Source organism: Strix aluco, chromosome 17, assembly GCF_031877795.1.
Source record: "Strix aluco isolate bStrAlu1 chromosome 17, bStrAlu1.hap1, whole genome shotgun sequence".
Taxonomy (NCBI): domain Eukaryota; kingdom Metazoa; phylum Chordata; class Aves; order Strigiformes; family Strigidae; genus Strix; species Strix aluco.
Genome location: NC_133947.1, coordinates 3,933,650 through 3,952,407, shown reverse-complemented (window position 1 = coordinate 3,952,407; position 18,758 = coordinate 3,933,650). Strand labels below are relative to the sequence as shown.

Genomic DNA, 18,758 nt, shown 5'->3' with positions numbered 1-18,758 from the left:
ATTGCTTGTATCATTAACTGTCACTGCTAACATACATGTACTCCACTAAGGGAGGGAGTCACTATGAGAGTAACATGGTCAGAAAACCCCCCAAATCACCTCATTGCAGGAGAGTGAGAATGGCCATTGCACCTACTGCAACCACCTGCATAGAAACCTATCCCTTAATTTTGGCATTAAGCACAGTTAACCACCGTGACATCTAACCCTGGTTTGAATTTGTTGGCTTGCTGGCACTGGATTTGCTACACTGCTTCCACTGGACTGACAAAGGGCTGTTTGCTGCTAGAACTCTGCTCCTGATGTAGGAGCTTGTACCATCACCTTCACATGGCTCCTTAACTTCTTGGGTAAGTCCTGAGGAGTGAGCTAGCACAGAACCACACCACGGGAGCAACCACAAGCCACAGCCACCACTGCGACATCTCCCACCAGGCAGGGTGGACAGGCAGGTGTGGGAAGCGGATCTGCAGCATTCGGGAGAGACAGAGCAACTGCCTGCAGGATGTCTCCTTCTCCCACCTTACTCTGAACTCTGCAATCACTCTTAAACCATCACTACAAAACAGAAATGCCAAAGCCACCTGGAACCACCCCTTGGGGACAGCAATCGAGGGCTCCTGCCACTAAGTGGCAATGCAAGGCTGGCTAAAGCCCGGGGACAGGCACCACCAGGCAGTCACACTGCTGGCCCTGCAACCTGCTCTGGGGACACTGCGTGCCAAGACTGTCCTTGCAGCTGTAGGAATGTCCTGGCTTCCCTGCGCAGCCACTTCCGCGAGTCCAGCACCCTCATCCCCAGGATGTCTGACATCCCTGTGCTGGCAGAGACAACCAAACCACAGTGAACATGCTGGGGCAGTTCAGGACCTGACTGTTCAGGGTGGTGAGCAAACCACATCTACCCATGCAAGAACCTACACAGTGCTGCTCTCAGGCCACTCTCTGGGGCTGTTCCACCAGGGAAGAGCCTGGGACAAAGGCTGCTGCTCCTTCCCACTCTGGTTTCACCTGCGCTAGGAGTTCTCAGCAGTGCATGCTGAAGCACATGTTGCTGTAGCTCTCCTGAGGGTGTTTCCACAGGGAGAAGGAAGAAAAGGCAGCCAACACAACCTGCTGCTCCTGTCAGCACTGCTCAGATCATACTGGGAGTTGACGGGGAAACATTAACCTAATTCATGGGAATAATCCTCCAAAATCTGTTGCAATGTGGCTCCAGCAGGCATGGCCCTCTCTCCAGATGCTGCACTGGTAGGCTAAGCCAAGCAGGAGGAACAGGAAGGGGGGAGCACAGAGAGCTTCTGCCTCCCCTGCCTTCACCTCCGACTTGCACCCGCCCACACCTCATCTCCAGTAACGTGGCTTCGCTCCATGAAACACTGTTTTGGCAACAGCAGGAGCTCAGTTGCATCCATGGGAAGATGGTGTGGAAACATTTAACATCAGGTCTCTGGCCACCAAGCTTTGCTTCACCAGGTGCTTTTTTAAAGGCAATTTATTCTGAAGCCCCAAGTGAGGAACCTGTCACCACTGGCTCAAGATGATTGATTCCCAGAGCACTGCAATGGCTGAGCATGGAAACAAGATGCTCAGCAAGAGCAGCTACTCAGGAAGACCAAAGAACTCCTCCAGTTATTGCAAATCTACACAACCATGTGAGCCAGAAGCCGGGCACTCTGAGCCAAAACAGAGTAGTAACCCATCAGCCTTAAACCACAGCAACGCTTTAAGGAAACAGCAGACTGTGGAAGCTTACCCTCAGCAGATAAAAGACAGAACCTCGCTTTGCACTATCACTGCCTTCCCCTCCATGGTGGCACTGCCCAGCAAAGCGAGACGAAATGGGCTAATCCTGCACAACACGATGAGCTGGGGCAGACAAGGCTCCGTGGGCCTGGATGGACAGCTGGGACTGGGCATCTTTCATGTCCTGTCCCCATTTGAAACGCTGTGTGGGGAACCCTTCATGCAGATAAACACCACCATAAATCTCTCCCTAGCGCTCCTGCTTCTCCTTTGGTGGCCGAGGAAAGCACGGTGCCTCCCCGTCGCAATGCACGGAGGATTCGCATTGCCATGGTCCCTCCAGCCTCGCTACCCAAGAGAACCCATCAGCTGCACTGACAGATGCTTTCCACGACAGTCATTTTTCCCTCCCCCCACAGAGCTAAGCCCAAAAGCTCTTCAGCAGCCTCCTCACTGCTGGGGGACACGAGGCACCGAACACCCCCCACGATGAGCAGGGCTCAAGGGGCGGCGCTGAGCTGGCGGGGTCAGTGTCACCCATGGCAAGGCTTGCTCTGGAGAACACTTACATTTCTGTTGGCTGCTTTTAACCCTGTTACTGAACTGACCCGTGTTTTTATTAGACCACCTACAGAATTCCCCATGCCAAAAATAAACCTCCGCAAAGGACTTCTTGTGCTCGCGAATCTGGCAGGTTTTGGAGCAGCCACCTCTTTATTTCCATGGGAATTTTCCACTGGGCTGTGTCACTGCATGTCAATTCTCAAGGGGGGTAGTAAGAGGGCCTGATGTTGTGGGAGGGAAGAGGACTCCAGACATTGCAGCGTTGACACTACAAGCAGGAACGAGCAAGCGGGACAAGAGCTCCCCTCTCAGCCCCAGACCATGCAATAACGTGACCACAACGGGCCCCAAGAGAGGCTTCAGAGCTGGAAGAGAAATTCTCAGAGAAAATAGAAAAAAACAAAGCAGGCAATTTGACAGCAGTAATTTCCCCTCTTCTCTGTGCTCGTGGGGAAACACCCTCACTGGAGAGGAGCTACCACGCTAAGGCAACACAGCAAGTAAAATGTCTGCAGCTCCTTCCTGCATGAGAGAAGGCCAGAAAATCTCAAGCACAGGCTGACAGGTAAGCCAGAAATATGAGCCTTTAGGGGCAGCCCAAGGTGAGGCCTCTGTGTGCTCCGAGGTCCTTCCTTGCCAGCTTTTAAGCTCTGGCTGTAGATCTTAACTCACATCTTCTCCCAATTACTGCTGCTGCTTCTGGGAGGGGCTGGTGGTTAACAAGTTCCTCAGCATTCAGCTACCCCACAGACCCTTTGGGAGATGAGTTTTGTAGAACCAGCTGTTTCTAAAGGGATCAGAGAACAGGGAAGCCAAATGCACAGACTGGATCTCTGCAGCCACCATCCTGATCTCTGATCCCACCTTGCCCAGCAGCAGGACAGCAGTTCCCTGCCCTGCACAGGCTGTATCTGATCTCCATACTGATAAGTGCAAGGGGATTGTTTCTGCCTCCAGATTTTTCTATTACAGCAGCCACTTGGAAGCGAGCCGCTGGTTTAGTTCTGGAGGAGCTGAAACACGCCAGTCTAGATACAATACAGGGCAGACAGACAGAGAGAGGAGGGCAGGGAGGAAATGATAAGAAATCTCACGTTCCAGACCTAGATCAGCAATGTCCAACTATTGACACTAGTGCCAACTTTGGCGTTCACACAGATTTGGGTGGGCACCAATGACAATACTTTAAAAAATACATTTAGCCCCAGAGAGCAAAAAAGTTCTTCTGCCCTGAGGAGTGCTGCAACTTCACCCACCTGCTCTGATCTAAGCTTCAACTCTTGCAGCCTTATTGGGCAGAAGAAACAGAGGACATGTACCACATTGCCGCAGCGACACAGAAACAACTCCAAACCCAGCCTCATATTTGCACAAAGAGCAAGTGGCCTTCACTGTGGCCTCGCTACCTGTCACTAAGCTGCAGCTCTCTCATAACTCTGGCATACTTACAGGCAAAATACTGCCAGGGCTCGTAGGTAAGGCCGAAGTCAGTCGATCGCTCCAGCACCCAGAGGTCAGGACGAGGGGAATTGGCAAATTTGATCAGGACGTATGCTACGTGGAAGAGCTGAAAGAAAGGAATACAGAGTTAGTTGGCTGCTTGAGGCATCATGAAAATCAAGGAGAGCTTAGTGGGATCCAAGCCAAATAAACAAACTGGCACTTCACAGATCCTGCTGCTCACAAGCAGCCTGTGGAGCAAAATCCTCCATATCTAAAAGGATCGTGATACGACACGGCTGCTGGAGAGAGACAGATTAGGGAGTTCAGTTCCCACCAGTCTGAATGCAAACAAACCCCAGGCTTTGTGGCTACGGGCCATACTCGGGAGGTTGTGCTGGGCTACACCTTAGACTTAGCCTTGACCCAAGCAGGCAGCACTATAAACCAGCTATGAAGCTGTTCTGGGGGACCTGGCTTGTGGGCTGTTCTTGGAGTAACAGGTGGCAGCCTGGGAACATCCGACTGCACCTTGCACACACTATCACAAAATCCTTCTTTTTTAATTTTAAGGGTCTCCACATGGCAGCCCTGTTTCACCCATGCAGCCTGTGTTTAGAAGTTGGTTGCAGAAAAGTCCCAGCACAGCTCCTCTTCCCCAGGTGCCACCGGGAGGGAAGAGCAGGAGACCCACTTGGCTTCAGCACAACACTGGGCTGCTCCCATTTGTCTGGACACTGACGTGTGCACACACACCCCTGCCAAGAATAAAGTAAATATACTCTTTCAAGAGCTAAAATGTCAGTGCTGGAGAAACAAAAGCCCCACCAGAATTTCCCTTCTCCGGCTGGCACAGGCTCGCTCCAAGAATCCCCACTCCATCATCCTGTCACAAAGTGATATTTAAAGGCAAATAAAGTTCTCTTATCAGAAAAAATTCCTAATGTCAAAAACAACCCAAAAGGGAGTTTAGTACTTGAAAAGGAGAGATTTATAGCTCAGGAGTTCCTCCTCATACCAAGTTGGTGCTGTATGAGCATACATCCCCCAAAGACTATCAGGTCTCCAGAGGGACACTTCAGCAAGGGGAGGAAAAGGACGGCTCCGTGCCCATCTCAGCCTGCCCGCCCCAGCCATAACCAGCTGCAGGAGGGCCAGAACAGCAGCACGTACCTTGGTCCTGCCCTGGCCACACACATCGCTGAGCCAAAGGACGAGTATTAACAATAACATGCCTCCAAAATAGCCCCGACAATCCATAGAAGGCTTTTTAAAGGGAAGAGACAAGAAAGAGGCATTTAAATCTACTACGTCATTCATAAAGCACGTCTTGGTATGGTCGTTCAGACGAGGGGGTCTGAGCGCTGTTGTGTGGGTACGGAGCAACAGGATGGGTGCAGCCCTGTGGATTGGCACCAGCTCAGCCTTCTCCTCAGCAGGACACACAGACAAAAACTCCATCAGGCCCCTGCTGGACGAGGCTCTCCTCCACTTATCAGGGATTGCTCTGGTTCCCACCACAGGCTGGTGGCACCTGAACTTACACCCGGGTGTAGGCTAAGGGGGCTTGAGAGAGATGCTCGGGGAGGAATGAACAAGATCCAGCTGGGAAATCTGTGTGATGCTGAAGCACAGTAGGTCAGGGGCCATACTTCAGCTGTGAATGGGCAGGAGGGTGGGACTTGTCACCACTCTCGGGGTTTGCACTGGTAAGGACTGGTGCCATCCAGAATGAAGAAATCAAAGTGGTTCCCTGCTGCCAAAAGACTTGTGAGCCCAATCAAGGAGGAAACAGACCTCCTTTTCAAGTTGCTAAAAACTGAGGAAAACCAGACCTAAATCCTGCCTTAACTCCCCTCTGCAACCTACATGTTGTCAAGGCATACAAGACCAAGCTTTCTTGGAGGAACAGCATTTTCTGCCCGCTCACCATCTCAGCAGAGCTGTTATTTGTTAGTGAAGCCCGAGAGGCTTCAGCTCAGGCAGCTGCTCTCTCTGCAGGCCCAGTTCTCACAGCTTAACATCTGCCTCTTGGCATGGGAACAGGGCTGAGTACCAGCCAGTGAAGTTATACCTTCCCTCCACTGCAAATCCTCTTCCAGCTTTATTCTACACGGAATAAGTTAGTGCTCCTGCTGGAATCTGGCATAGCCTTTAGCTGGACAAAATTCACTGCAGCTCCAACGTACCTGCACGTGTTCTGCTTTCAGGCACTGGGAGAGCCTCTGCTCTGAATGAACAGCAACCACAAACATAAAATTAGAAATGCAAGGCATATCCCTACCTTCTGCATTTATCTTTTTGCAAAGCCAGCCATGCATTTATAGTCAGTAAATCCCATGGAGTTTTTTGGAGGGGTCCTCCTTGCTGTTCAATTCCACGCTGGAGAGAAATGATCCTAATTAAATGTCCTCAAGTTCAATCTCCTTGCATGCTCCTAGCTCTGAGAAGTCCCATGCCTCTGGAGAGCACTGGTTACAATCCAGTCTAATTGGTGCATGGTGAGCACTGTTTTTTTGCACAAACTGAAACTTGATGCAAAACCAAGCCTAGGGCTCAGTGCTTTACAAAGTGAAAATAACAGCCAAAAAAAGAACATAGTGCTGCTGGTTGCAAGCCCTAGTGTAAGCGCTCCTGGGACAGGGGAGCGGCAGGGTTGGGCAGCGCACAGGCTCATGACCTGTACGAGCCCCCTCTAGCTGAAAGAAGATGATGTAGCTGTTTTCAGTACATTTTAAGTCATGGGAGATGTGGGTTTGTGCATGTACACACATTTGGCACTGGGGAGAACTGCACCCATGCTTGCTGGGAGCTCTCTAAAAGGCCAGTCCCACCCCCACTGGCTGGGTTAAATATCCAAGACCAGGGCTAGCATGCTAACTTTTTATCTTTTATTGATGCTTTTCACAGGGAAGAACAAGAACCTCTGGTTTCTTGCTGGATATTGCTGGATCAGCCACAGTATCTCAGCTGAAGCCCAGTTTGGATATTCCTACCCCGCTTCCACTCTCAAAGCCAAACACAATTCCTCTGCTCCATACCCAACCCATCGTTAGCACTGCTGCACGCTGTTAGACTGCTGCTCAATTTTATTCCAGTCGTGACCGCAATTTTAGGACATAAAGAAGCCAGACAATATTGCCCACCCACTCCCCTCCAGCACGTAAGAGTTAGGGTCATTCCTATGTGGAGCACAGAAAATATTCAGGAGTCTGTGACCACTGTGAACCCAATCCTGGAACAGGACCTGAATCCTGGTATTCAGGATTTTTGTCAAATCTGGCGAGTCCCTGCCCCTCCATCCAACATCCTTATCTTGCAGAATATCATAGCCTGCCAGAAAAAATAAAGGCAGATTGCCTGCTTCAAGTGCACATGCTGAGAAAACTCAGAGAGATAGAAAGATGGAGCAGTGGCTCTAAAAATAGAGCTGGCAGAAAAGCCAGACTTTTCATTCCGTGTTTAGTTCCAGTACAGTTCTGCCCAACCAATATTGCAAGAGAAATGGTTGGGTTTTTTTCCAAAGCCTTTATTTAGCTGCTATTATCAGTCAGATGAATAAAAACTTCTATGCTCCCAGCCTCTTAGGCAATTTTTTTTCCCTTCTCCATGGAGGAAGGAGGTGAAGCACCAGATTTGATACACTTGTCTCCAGGCAAGCAGAGCCCTTGCTCTTACCACCTTTGAAAGCATGCCAGGTACAACTCAACCTTCCACCCTTGCCTGGGATTTCATGAAACGAGCTTTCAGCCAGGAAATTCTGACACGAGTATTTTAATTAGAAACCAACTTTCTTTGAAAACAGTAACATCCCTACATCTAGCCGATGTTGCTGTTAGTGGTTTTGAAGCATGTTTCCTTAGTAACAATCACTTGCGGCTGCCCCAGTGCCTGGAAGGATGGAGCAAGTCCTGGAGCCAGGAGAGGAAGATCGAGATTAGGGCATTTCCTCCATCTCCCACCCACTCCATCCCTTTGCATGTCTGAATGGCAGGCAGCTTTATCCAGCACCAAAATCCATGAAAATATAATTCTGATTACTGCCCAGTGTGACAGTGCAAAGATTTGAAGAGTAAAACCAGGATCCAGCAAGGCAAGAGAAACTTAGCTGCTTTTGGAGCAGCACATTCTCTGTCCATCCATCCTCCTGCATAAGCAAAACACGATAGCAAACTTGCACATTTCTCCTCTATTTCCTCCCTTGAAACACTGATTTCAGTTTTCCAGGTCTGGGAGGCACATGTGGAAACAAGACAGCAAGCTGGACCCAGCCACATCCCATGTTTCTTTGGTGAGGGATTTTTGATGAAGTCTCACTGATATTCCTCCCAGGTGCCATAAAGCCATAGAATAACATTTAATAAGCAAAATAAATCTTCACGTTGTTGTAATACTGGCAACTACATTTTGACAAACAGCAAGAGAGGCCCTTTTTTGGTCCTCTGACAGAAAGGTATGAGCAGGCTGTGTTGGTCGGGAGCTATGTGCAGCTCTACTCCTAGCCCCAGAGTGCACAGGAGTAGTTTATACAGTAAACCACTCTCTAATTTTCTGTAAGACAGATTTATTACCTTTGGCGTTGACTTACTAAAATAGACCATGTGAAAACAAAGCAGTTCATCTCTTCCTAACCGCTGCTAAATACCCCCGTGGAGCGTGTGTGTGGATAGCATTACCAGCGCTGCCGTATTCCTGCTTGGGATTTCCTGGAAGGATCGGATGGACCAGGCGAGCAGGTGCGGCTCCACGGCACAGCACATGGGCAATAAATCCCACTCTTCAGGGGCACACGAGGCCTCCTGAATATACACAGCATGGCTGAGAGCAGTGGCCAGCCCAAAGGGCTTCAGCACACGCACAGTGGGCAACTGCAGCATTTTGGGGCAAACTGCGCCCCAGGCTGGGTCACTGCACGGCAGCTCCAGGCATCCACAAAACCCAGACTGAAGCAGGGAAGGCAGTAAAAATCCAGATAAACCATGTCAGAACCACTGCGGAAAGTGGATTTTTTTCGGTTTTGGTTTGGTTTTTTAATTATTTTTTTTTTTAATTTAATTTTTCCCTAGAGCATTCAAAAGTGACCAACGCTTTGCTTCCTCCCAGGCCTGTCCATCCCCCAGGCACTGCCTTGGTCCAACACTGCAGCCACAAGCCTACCTGGAAGACGTGGCAGAGGCCAGAGCCTGGATGGGGTTGTCAGTCCACAGCCCCAGGGACAAGCAGCTCCCCAGGAGCACAGGTCACCTCTCTCCGCAGCCTGGGCACCAGCGTTCAGGGGTGGGCACAGCAAGCACTCATCAGGCTTGGAAACACCGGGCAGCGCTGGCACCGCATCTGCTCTTCCCAGCAGTGGCAGAAGCTAAAGCTAATAAGCCTCTTCATGCACCTTTTATCCCCGAAAACAAGTATGCAGAAGGTGAAAAAGCCCTGGAAAGCCAGAGAGCTTCTGACTTGTTTTGAATTTCTCTAGGTCAGTGATCTGCCCCTTTTGCATCTTTTGCCTGTAATCATTTATTCTCATTGAAGAAATGGATTTACTCATTAACAGTGTGGCTGTCCCCCTGCTGAGCTTCTGCTGTCCTACAGCAGATTTATTTCTTTCTAGCCCATACATCAGTATCGTTTATTAAAATCTCTCACATTTAGCTGTTGGTTAGTACGTGCCTACCTTTTATTTCCAATCACACAAGAACTATTTCAACCCTTCTAGGCAGCACAAAAAAAGTTGTTTCCACTCCAAGCAGGCGTGGCTTTTTATCCAATCATTTTTTATAAATTACTCAAGTCCCTTAGACCAAACAAACCCCAAATAAAAAAAGCACAAAAGTCGGTGTTTGAAAGACAGGCGTGTACAAAAACACACTTTGCCTCCATTTCCCTCTTTTGCTCACAGCACCTCCTGCCTCATTCTTGTATGTCCGTGTGTCAAACCCTCACTCCTAAAAATGACATTTTTCCAAATTATCCATGCAGGGTTACAGGGTTCTGAATGAAAAGGCCCGCTATGCTTGTATCTCAACATTTTGATAGCCAAGTTTTAGAAAAAATTACCCATCCCTTTTCACCATCTGCAGAGTCTGCTGCAACTCATCACACCCATGCTCAGAAACCCTTCAGGGTGTCCCACGCCCCTCTGAGGGAAGCCAGAGCTGCCTGCCCCGGTATGTAGGTTAGCTCTTCTCTTCCTCCAGAAACCCTGGGACAAGGCAAAGAATTAGGGGCAGCAGTGCCCTGGCTGCCCTGAGCCCACAGCAGCTCCGGGAGGTGACACCCAGCCCCTGCCTGGCCCAGGACACGCACCAGAGAGCCAGAGCCCTGCGCAGACCCAAGCCCAAGGGCAGAGGACAGAGCTGCAAAGCTGTAGATGTTCAAACACCTCTGCAGGGCTGGGGAGAGAGACGAGCACCGAGACTCGGGGGACAGGAAAGGGATTGAGTTTTGCACCAACCCATTTTCAAGTTTTTCTCTCAAAGCTCAGGAGTTACTGAGACAGATCAAAGAAAACACTCTCCTGGAAACTACAGATTTGGAATTACCAGCCAGCATGAAACCTGCTCAGTGTCATAACTAACAGCAACAGAAAGCCAATGTTTTACGATGTTATTTTCTAAACAGCGACTGTTCCCTTTCTAAGCAGCTTGGCTTAGGTGAACAGCTGATAGGGCATTTTCCACAAAGGATTTTTTCTTTAAACACCACTTCTGAGAGGGATTTGGCTCATTCACTAATTTCACACACAGCATGGCTTTATCTTCACAGCATCCTCCTGTGCGAGTTGTCCCTCCCCAGCCAGCACCACGCACGCCTTCTGCCAAAATTCCTTGGGGGACCAAATCTGCAGCACTTGGCACAAGGCAGGACAGAGCAGTGCCATCACTTGTGCCTCGCGGAGCCTGCACAGTGCTGAATTGAAGATTTAGATAGCCACCTTTTAGAAATGACCACCAAGAGTGCAGCATTGAGAGCCTGATGTGCAGCAAGTTCAGCCAGGTGACACCAAGTACGGGCAGGACGTGGGGTTTGGGGAGCACCCTGTTAAATCTGTGCCCGCCTGGAGCTGCAAACAGCAAATGCCACACAGCTACAGTGCAGCGTTCAGGGGACGCGGACACACCAACCTGTACGTGCCCAGACACGAGCCTGTGCTTAAACCCCAGCAACTGGGGTGCCTTCTGAATTCAGAATCGGCCCTTTCTGTGTTTGCACAACAGCCACCCAAGCGTCACTTACTGGAGCCAGACGTGCCCAAGGTGGGTGTAGGTAACCAGAAGCGTCACAGCAGAGCAAAATGCTGTCAGGACAGAAGGGGATGGCTGGAATTCCTCTGGATGAGGCTTCAGTCACTTACAGATAAGGACTTCGCCCACACTAGGCTTTCACTGTGGATTAGGAGCGGACTTGGCTGAGATGGCCTTTGCACTTTCTAGGTTGCTGGGAAGAGTGTAAAGTAATCCCTTAGAGACAAGACTTAAATATTTGTCTTTTAGCCCAAACTTGAACTCCCTTAGGAAGGGCTAAGTGGACTCCCCTGCCACTACAACACGGACAGCCTTGGGCACCCCATAAAGGGGGACAAATGCTGGTCCACAAGGCCAGCCCAGGCCAGGAGCAGGCTGAAGCCACGAACGTGGAGACAAGTGGGTCCTTCAATCCTGAGGGCTGCAGTCCTCCCCAGTTGCTTTAATCATCTTGCAGACACCAGCAGAAGCCCAGCACAGTGGTGGCTGTAACAATGCCCTTAAAACTTCCTAATGCTTCAGAGATAAGACATGGTAACTATCTTCAGGATTTCAGATTCTCAGACTATTTACCTTGAGGTGTCAATTGTCTTTGACTGTTACATGCTTCTAGGAAGCTTCTGGGAATGTTTTTTGGGAGTCAGGTGTTCTGGGAAAATATCTCCATCATAATTAGTCACTGGCAGGATTAGCAGCAGTTTACAACAGGGTCTTCCTCCCAGTAAAATATTGTATTACTTGAAAAGAGGGTTAAAGAAAAAAATGGCTCAAAGTAGAAAAATGGAAAATGAACATCAGTCTTTGGGCTCACAAGGTGGACTAACGGGTAGGCATTGATGGCCCCCACCGTGAAGTAACATATCCTTGTGCCGTGCTGTCTGATGTGCAGAAGCAAAGAAGTCAAACTGCCTGCAAGCAGTTCCATGTAGATAGGTGAGCAACAAGCAGATGCGCCAGAGACTTGATAGTGTAGAGGAATTTAACTGGAAGTTACTCAAATTTAGACAGCTAAATAAATCCAGTCACTTACACGATGATGGCTTTGAGCAGAAAAAAATACCACACTGTTCTTGGGGCTGATTTTCAAAGGCCTTTGGTCCATTGCCTTGATTCTCCTCCCTTGAATTAACAGGAGTTTGTAACTAATTTTAGCAAAATGAAAACTATACCAGCAAAAACTCTAGTAATCCCAAAACATACAGGAAAAAGTGCTTTTCTATAAATAGGAAAATCAGGGAGTTCCTGGTTGCTAACACTAACTGATGTGCTTGCATGCTAAATCTGAAATTGCTAAGAAAAAGCATGACTTGAAGGATGTAATCTGACTGCAGTTATTTGAGATGGCAAAAAGCAGCAGTCTCTTCATGGACCTGTCAGTTCACACATAGGGAGAGTATTTTTTTTGGTAACTAATGGGAAAGAACTGGCTCAAGTTTTTAATGCCAGCTAGACTTGAAGAGGTTAATGGAAAAAAAAAATTCTCCTTGGAGTACCCCACCCTACCACGGCAAATTTTAGATGACGAGCACATCCCTGGCCTGGAAGGACATGGCCGGTCCCCATGCCCAGGATGAAGGGCTCAGTACCTCACAGTGAGCTCCAGCATGGAACTACTCTGCAAATAAACCTTTTCAGTCCACTTCACTCTGCATCTGTCTGGGTCATTCTCCAATGCTCCTGTTCACATGGCCAACCTCCCTCAAGAGCAGCTCACAGCCTTTGCTTCGGGAACAATCTTACACTGATATTTGAAGAACATCAACTGGTTGCTTTGTGAAGGAAGACTCAAACAACAGACAACACACATGTATGAAGGGAAGGACGGCACAGTATGTTGTCACAACCTCTTCCCACACAGCTAAAAACACCCATCTATCCATTACTTCTTGCTATGCAGAGGAGAGAAGTCCAGCTTTAGAGAGAAAACCGTCCCTCTTTTCTTCTCCAGTGACTGACCACCTCTTGCACAGCAAGCACTGGCACGGCTGGGAGGAGAGCCCAGCCCAGGTCCCACCTACTGCCAAACTGTCCCAGCAGCTACAGATATGGTCTGCAAGGCCTCCACGGGCATCTGCTCCTGGGACAGAGAATGGGCTTGAAGTCAAGAGCTGTAATACTTTTAGTAACGATGGCCCTGCCTGGTACCTCCTGTTTACCAACATGCAGTCTAACAGGGTAGAAACTATGACCTTGAGCACAAGGAAGAGAAAGAATCCCATTAAAAGACCACGTTCATCCCTCTACCAGCCAAGGACAACGTCACCACGAGAGGATTTCACCAAGAGTTTGCCAGTCAAAGCTCAGCGCTGCTCCCAATCCTTCTCATTTCCTCTGAGTATAATTTAACAGCTCTCGTTTAATTTGGTTAACTGTTCACCCAGCTGCATGAGTGCTGAGATGCGGAGAATAAAGTGTCTGTAGTCACGGATTGTTTGCTTTTAAAACATATAGAAGGAATCCGTGACTTTGGCAGCAATCGCGACGAAAGCAAGTCATTAAAACGTGGCACATTCCAGACCCAGATGTATGGGCACAGCTGTGAGAAAGTGCAGGTCCATGGCCCAGCACAGCAGAGCTCAAAGTCTCGGATGTACTTGGGTCCTCCAGGCTCTGCCCACGCTGCAGCCCGTTCCCCGTGAGCCTTTCTGGGAGGAGGCTGGGGAGAGCAGAGGGGCTCTTCCGCATGGCTCCTGCTTGCCCACTCTTGCAAGCCACCACCAGTTGGGGCAAGCACCATACAGATTGCAAGATGCAAAGTGCTTGTGTCCTTATAAATAAAAGTCAAGGCGAAGCCTCAATGGATTTGCGAATGGAGCTGCCTCCCCTGAGCCAAAGCTCCCACACAGCCAAGCAGGAATTTCAGCATGCACTAGGCCAAAATTCCTCAACTTCCTCCAAACAGCAAACAGCTCCTTGCTAAGAAATCTGGTCTGACCTTTCATACCACTTCAATTCTTTTGCTCCACAATTAAAAAGCAGCAGAGCACGATCATTAAGTTTTGCACAATTTTTGGAAACAGCATGGGCCACTGAAGATGAGCTTGGGAGTGCTGAAGTAAATAACTCTGTGGCACAATATGTGGCACCTGTATGCTGATGTCTAAGCTCAGCAAACACTGTTTGTGGTTAAATTACACCCCAATAAAGACGGGGTGCCTCCCAGTGCAGAACTCCTGAAGGTATTTCAAGCCAAGCAAAGAAACTGGCACAGTCAGAAAGAAGAGTCTGCCTGGTTCTCAGCTTGGGCCCAAACTGAGCAGGTAGGTAGACAGCCCAAGCTGTCTCTCAAGCTCCTATGAGAGGTAATGCTTGGCAATTTCCAAAACCATGCTTCAAGAAGCGATTTTGGTTTGAAAGTCTTAAACCCCCTGGAGCCTGCATGACCCTGCAACCAGTTCCTGTAGCTCAATTTATCTCCCCATCACCACTCTGCCTTCAACCCCTCCCGAACTCAGGCAGTTAAAGAAACCTGCAATGCAGACAGCCAGGAGCCCTCTCTCCACTCAGTTAACAAATCCCTAATGATATAATGCTGACTGCCCAACAAGCTGGGGCGGGAGGGTGGAAAATCAAGACAAAAATGCACAGTGATTAATTTCTCCTCTTTGTAGAAGTGTCAGACATCACAAGATGGATTCATGGAACAAGAATGCAGGGAAGGAAAAGCTGAGGAGGGTACATGAGAGACCTTGTGATTTAGACCAGGTATAAGCAAAATCCTTTAAATGGACAAAGGTTAAAAAAATAAAAATTCAGTGAAGTAATATACATGATGTCATACAACTTCGAACATAATGAACTTGTATCTAACATGTAGTCCAAGATAAACCAGAAGCTGTTTCAGGTACATCACAAGCCAAGCTGGCTGTGCAGAGCAGCTGGTGAGAAAAGTAAGTGTCCTGACTGGACTGGCAAGAAGTTTAGATTTCCTTGAACTTTCCAGTCTGCCAGTTCACTTGTATTCTCTGAAGTGCATTATCTCTGCTTGCAGGGTTTACTCCAGCCTTTTACTGTCATCTTATCTCCAGCCTCTTCCTGCCCCAGCTTCAAAAAGAACAATATCACAGAAAATATGAATCAGCTAAAGAAAAAAGTGTATATATATACATACACCAGTCTAAACACTGGCAACCTGGCTACCCAGCACACTTGCAGAGGCGGGATGGGGTTTTGCACGTAGAGATGAGGAGAAGCAATCTCCCCTGGCTGATGAGGGCATGATAACTACAAAATTCCCCCAGCACCTTGAGTGCAGCTTGGTAAATTGCTGGTCAAACCAGACAGACCTATGTGCAGCCCATTACTAATCTCAAGCTAGGTAGCATCCACTGGGTTCATAGGAGGAGGAGAAAAGGCAAACACATCCCAGTTACATTTGTGCCAGGACCATAAAACACAGTCCACTCTTGGGTATGACAGACTAATTAAGCAGCCTATCTGCAATCCATGCTGCAATCCTTTTAGGACAACAACCATGTAGCAGTTGATTCCTGCAGTTGTATTTGTGAGAGTGCACTGGAAAGTGTTTCTGAGGAGCTGGAGAAAACAACTTGCTCTGTCTGGTTGAGGAGATCATGTCCTGGAAAGGACCTTTTGCTATGGACAACATGCATCTGTGCCTCCTGGGAGAAAAGTCCATGCCTGTCAGACCAGTAAGATGGATCCCAGGTGGCAGGCAGCCTTCTCCCTTGATAGCACAGCAGGATGCACACATCTGTAAGGGCACACACACACAGCAGCAGTCAGGCACTGACGAGATGCCTCAAAAGGCACCTGAGCTGCCCCACTCACCACATGAGGACAAGCCCTGCCGCTCTTCTCCTCTGCCAGTTTTTAAAAAGAAAAACCAAAAAACCACAAACCAAAAAGCTCCAAATTCCCCAGCCCCAGCACCTCCCACACAGGCCAGGGCTCATGAGTCACAGCCACAGCCAGAGCCCAGCCTGCCGCTATGGGATTTTTGCACAAGCCTGTATCTGCCCAGGAAGAGCGTGGTTATGACACCAGCGGCTCCATTTGAGACAAACGTAATCTCCCAAGATAAGACTTGTCTGTGGTGAAAGGAAATTGGCTGCTTTGTTTCAAACCAGAACTCTGTTGTAAGTACCTTTTTGCATATGCTTCATCTCCTCCACTAAGTTGCTCGGGCCCATGGGTCAGCACTGGCGCTCAGTGCAGCAGCAGAGCCCAAGAATAAATCACTGCAGCAGGCTCCCCGCCAGCACAGCCAGCGGCAGCGAGGGCTGCTGTCTTCTGTGAAACAGCCCTCCCTGGGACCAACTTAATCGGACCCTTTAGACTCGCTTCACATTTCCAAGAGGCCACTGTCCCCCATCACTATTTGCTCATTGCAGGAGCAAACTCAGGGGCCTATCCATCACAGCCTGATGCTAATGAAGACCAGTAACCAATTAGCAATCCCCCAACTGCCTTATCAGGGGTTTCTGAAACCTAGATGTGCTGCAGGGTGTTCACCTACTCTGGCAACACTGCAAGTCTCTTGCAAAGCAGCTTCGAGGTCATCTGGGCTGTTCAAGTTTTGTGTTATTTTTAGGGCTCCAAATTATGTAGGGATATCCGGGAAGACTTCACAGATTTAGTCCAATTCCCACAGAGTTCAAGACCAAATTGCTCACAAACTCATTTTATCCTCAAGGGTTTTTTCTTAATGTTTGTCTTATGCCCTCCTGCTTCTATTGGTATTTTAATTCTATTTAAAAAAAATCTTATTAAACATTATTTTAAAGGGAAAAATATGCTGCAGTCTTTGTGGACAAAACAGATACTTTAAAGCATTTCCCACATGGGGAATGAAGGTCTAGAATGTCTGAAAAGTCTATTCACATCCTGCCTTTCCTGTTAGCTTCAGGCTGTTATCACAGAAAACTGGGGAGAAACAAAAAGAATGGAGACATCTTTAAAGGTACATAGGCAGGAGAGAGCACAATAGATGATTTAAGCTTCAAGTTAGCCTTTGCAGAGATGGCAGTTACAAAACAAACATTTAGTAACTCGCCCAGTCCACAGGCAGCATTCACATCCGTTCCTGCACGGGTATCTGTGCCTCCTTATGTCCCAAACGCCACACGGGCTGCGCAAGAGCCGTCTGTCCCAGCTGCAGAACAGGGACCGCATCAGAGACCTGGGAGAAACCTCAGCTCTGTGGCTCAACCACCTTCCTGCCTGCTGGGCTACTCCTTCCTTTCCCGTTTCAGAAATACTTCAGTCCCATTTTCCAGCTCTGCTCTTTCAATCATCTCCTCTCCCAGCTGGGGCTTATGCTGGCTCATAGTCCTTTGACTTTCATTTAACCCATAGCAAAATCTTCCTTTTTTTTTTCCCCCCTCTTCTCTCACACTACAAATTATCATCTACAGCATCAGCCACTGCTCTTCTGCTCCAAGGGTTTATCCAAGGGTTTATTCATGGATGTGTCCTGGCTGCACCACCACTTTCATGAGCTGATTTAGATCATGGGTTGCTGTTAACCATTGATGACAGCCCTCTCTCTCCTTCTCTCTGTCCTTCCGAGAAGATTCCCTCAGATCTGGATGCTGCCATTGCAGTCCCCATCATCATCACCTTTGTGGAAGCCCCAGCTGGATGCAGTGACTAGAGACACCAACTCCTGCAGATGTCCAAATTTATATCCTCTACCTCCATGCACCTTCTTGACCAAAGCAGGAAACTACGTGCCAAACTTTGGCAACTTAATTACTAAATTAGCTGGAATAAGTGCAAGGTGGCATCCTGCAACCCTCCTATTTGTGGAGGTGCCCTGGCCACAATCACTAGATCCACACAAGCTGGAGCAACCTTGCTCTGAGCAAAGCCAACACTGGCAGAGGAGGGAATACTCCACGAAGCTGGAATTCATCCCTCCTCCTCTTAATCCAAAATAGCCCCATCGCTGGCTCATCGGGCTCACACCAGAACTCAGCTGCTCTGGGGTCAGACAAGGAGAAAGGAGTTGGAGGCTGGAGATGTGCTGTGAAGGCAGGAGCATGTTTGCAGAAAGTGGTAGCGCTGGAAGGTTGATGCAAAGGGGCTGCTAAGGATTGCTAATGATTTCTGCCTTTTTTTTTTAATTAATGCAAAGGTGCCTGAAGGCAGAACCAGACACTTGGTTATCGAATCTATACCCAAAAAAGTAACTGTGAACATCCTGGGGACAGCTGATGTATTAAGGCAAGCCCACAGCAACTCCCTGGCCCGTTCATCACGCCGACGTTCATTCCCCACTTCAACCAGCTCAGCCTGCTGCATGCTGCTGTGCAGAAAACAAATTATGCTAACTCACTTGTCTACAGCATATTATGTTTTGAAATATTTATTGCCACCCCAATCGGAAGAAAGAAACATTTCTCTCTTGGACATAATGAAGAACACATTTCCAGTACTTAACAGCTGGAAGCTGAAAAGGTGGCCAAAGAAAATACCTTTTTTTTTTTTTTCCTTTTTCCTTTAAAGTAAGCATCTGGAAAACTTGTTTGCCGGGGAAGAGAAACCATCCCAAAACCAACCTGGGGAAAGAGTCAATTAAACTTGGTCACAATTCACGGGCAGGAGCTGATAAGATCATATTGTGAGTGTGGTATCAACAACGTGTTTTCTGTCTGCCCCTGGCAGCTCAATTCCAGCAGGATGAAAAGAAGCTGCTTTTATTTAATGAAATGCAGCAACTCCCCCAGGCAGAGGTTTTCAGTATGGTTTCCATCAGCCAGTGAAATATCACAGAATTCTTCAATCTCCATCTCACATCTCTTCAGC

At 48.5% G+C, this 18,758-nt stretch overlaps 1 protein-coding gene across 1 annotated transcript in view; it reads right to left on the bottom strand.

Moving 5' to 3' along the window:
• LAMA5 (laminin subunit alpha 5) overlaps positions 1 to 18,758 on the bottom strand; it is a 97,614-nt gene that overhangs the window by 53,388 nt on the left and 25,468 nt on the right. The window contains exon 3 of the mRNA XM_074843364.1: positions 3,760 to 3,877. Within this exon, the coding sequence (XP_074699465.1) occupies positions 3,760 to 3,877 (118 nt within the window). The remainder of the gene's footprint in view (positions 1 to 3,759; positions 3,878 to 18,758) is intronic.